The sequence below is a fragment of the Fusarium keratoplasticum genome, chromosome 3 (assembly GCF_025433545.1).
Source record: "Fusarium keratoplasticum isolate Fu6.1 chromosome 3, whole genome shotgun sequence".
In the NCBI taxonomy this organism is placed as follows: domain Eukaryota; kingdom Fungi; phylum Ascomycota; class Sordariomycetes; order Hypocreales; family Nectriaceae; genus Fusarium; species Fusarium keratoplasticum.
The window spans coordinates 5,757,937-5,759,174 of record NC_070531.1 but is presented as its reverse complement, the minus strand read 5'-3'; the positions used below and the strand labels follow the sequence as shown (position 1 = coordinate 5,759,174).

The window sequence follows — 1,238 nt, the reverse complement described above, 5'->3', positions numbered from 1 at the left end:
ATGGCCAACGAAGGCGAAACCCAGTCTATTGGCCCTTCCGATCAACTTCATCCCATTGCGCGCTCTAATTCCTCCACTTCTACGAGCCCTTCAGACTATAACAAACCCATCATTCACCAGCCTATCTCCCAACGGCCACCATTGCCTACTCGAAAGAGCAGTGGCTCTCTGGTGGTACCCCGTGATAGCTCGGCTGTTGGCCCTATCGAACCTAACTTTGGGCCAGATGACATCAGGGCAATAAGCCCAAGGAGAACCAGCGAGGAGCTTGATAAGATTGGCAAGGAGGCGCGAGAAGAGATAAGAAGGTGGGTCACAAGCATCAACGGGTTGGTCCTCGCTAACCGACCACCGACTTAGGATTAGATACGTAGACGCGCTTCAGGACTCCCTCCTCATAATTTTTAACCGCATCGAGGTGCTACACGAAGAACACGATAAGCTCCATACTAACAACAAGTTCCTGCAGAAGTATATTGGTGATCTAACGAGTGCCAGTAAGATTACCGCTTCTAGAAGCCAGAGAAAAAAGTAAGGATAATCTAAGGTGGTTGATATATTATGGGACTGTGGACGACCCAGCCATTGATCCTATTAAATCCTATACTTTTATCGGCCAGCTCTTAAGCAGCTAGATAGCCACCTAGCTGGGACGGTAGTTGTAGCTGACGACTCTGAAATCGACCTCCTTGAAGCACCCACCGGGATAACTCTGGATGCACACTCTTGTCACCCTGGAGACGGCATGGCACCCACGCCATTTGCGCAACGCCTTTTCTTCTAATACCCACACACCACGGCAACTGAGTCCGTTTAGAAGAAATGAGACTCAGAATGGAGAGGAGAGCATGTCAATGTAGACTGGGAGGGGGCCTTTCGCTAGTGGCGAGGGCAGATCCTCTCGAAGAGGGCGCTTGCATTGACAGCTCGACAAACTTATCAAAATCTTGGCCTATTGCAAGGTTGATCTCCGTAGTCGGCGAGGGGGACAGCCTCATCCGATGTCGCGGTAGTACCTTCCTGCAGCAGGACATGTGGGCCGGTGCTTTGAGTCGGCCATAAGAGCAGGTGGCACTCGCGTTGTCGTGGTTAAACCTTGCCTGGTATGCGGCAAAGTCCCCACGGTGGGATCTCGCTGCGACGAGATGGTGCAGGGTTGCCCGAGGGAGCGAAAGCTCAGATGGACAGCTAGTGGTCACCTTGAGATCAAATCTCATACTGCTCGGGGCCGGAACTTT

At 51.9% G+C, this 1,238-nt stretch overlaps 1 protein-coding gene across 1 annotated transcript; it reads left to right on the top strand.

Moving 5' to 3' along the window:
• Nucleotides 1-535, top strand: NCS57_00508800 (uncharacterized protein; the record flags this gene model as incomplete). Its single annotated transcript, XM_053055027.1, has 2 exons — nt 1-308; nt 361-535. 2 exons carry the CDS (start codon nt 1-3, stop codon nt 533-535), a joined length of 483 nt encoding a protein of 160 aa, XP_052917187.1.
• Nucleotides 536-1,238: the final 703 nt, after the last annotated feature.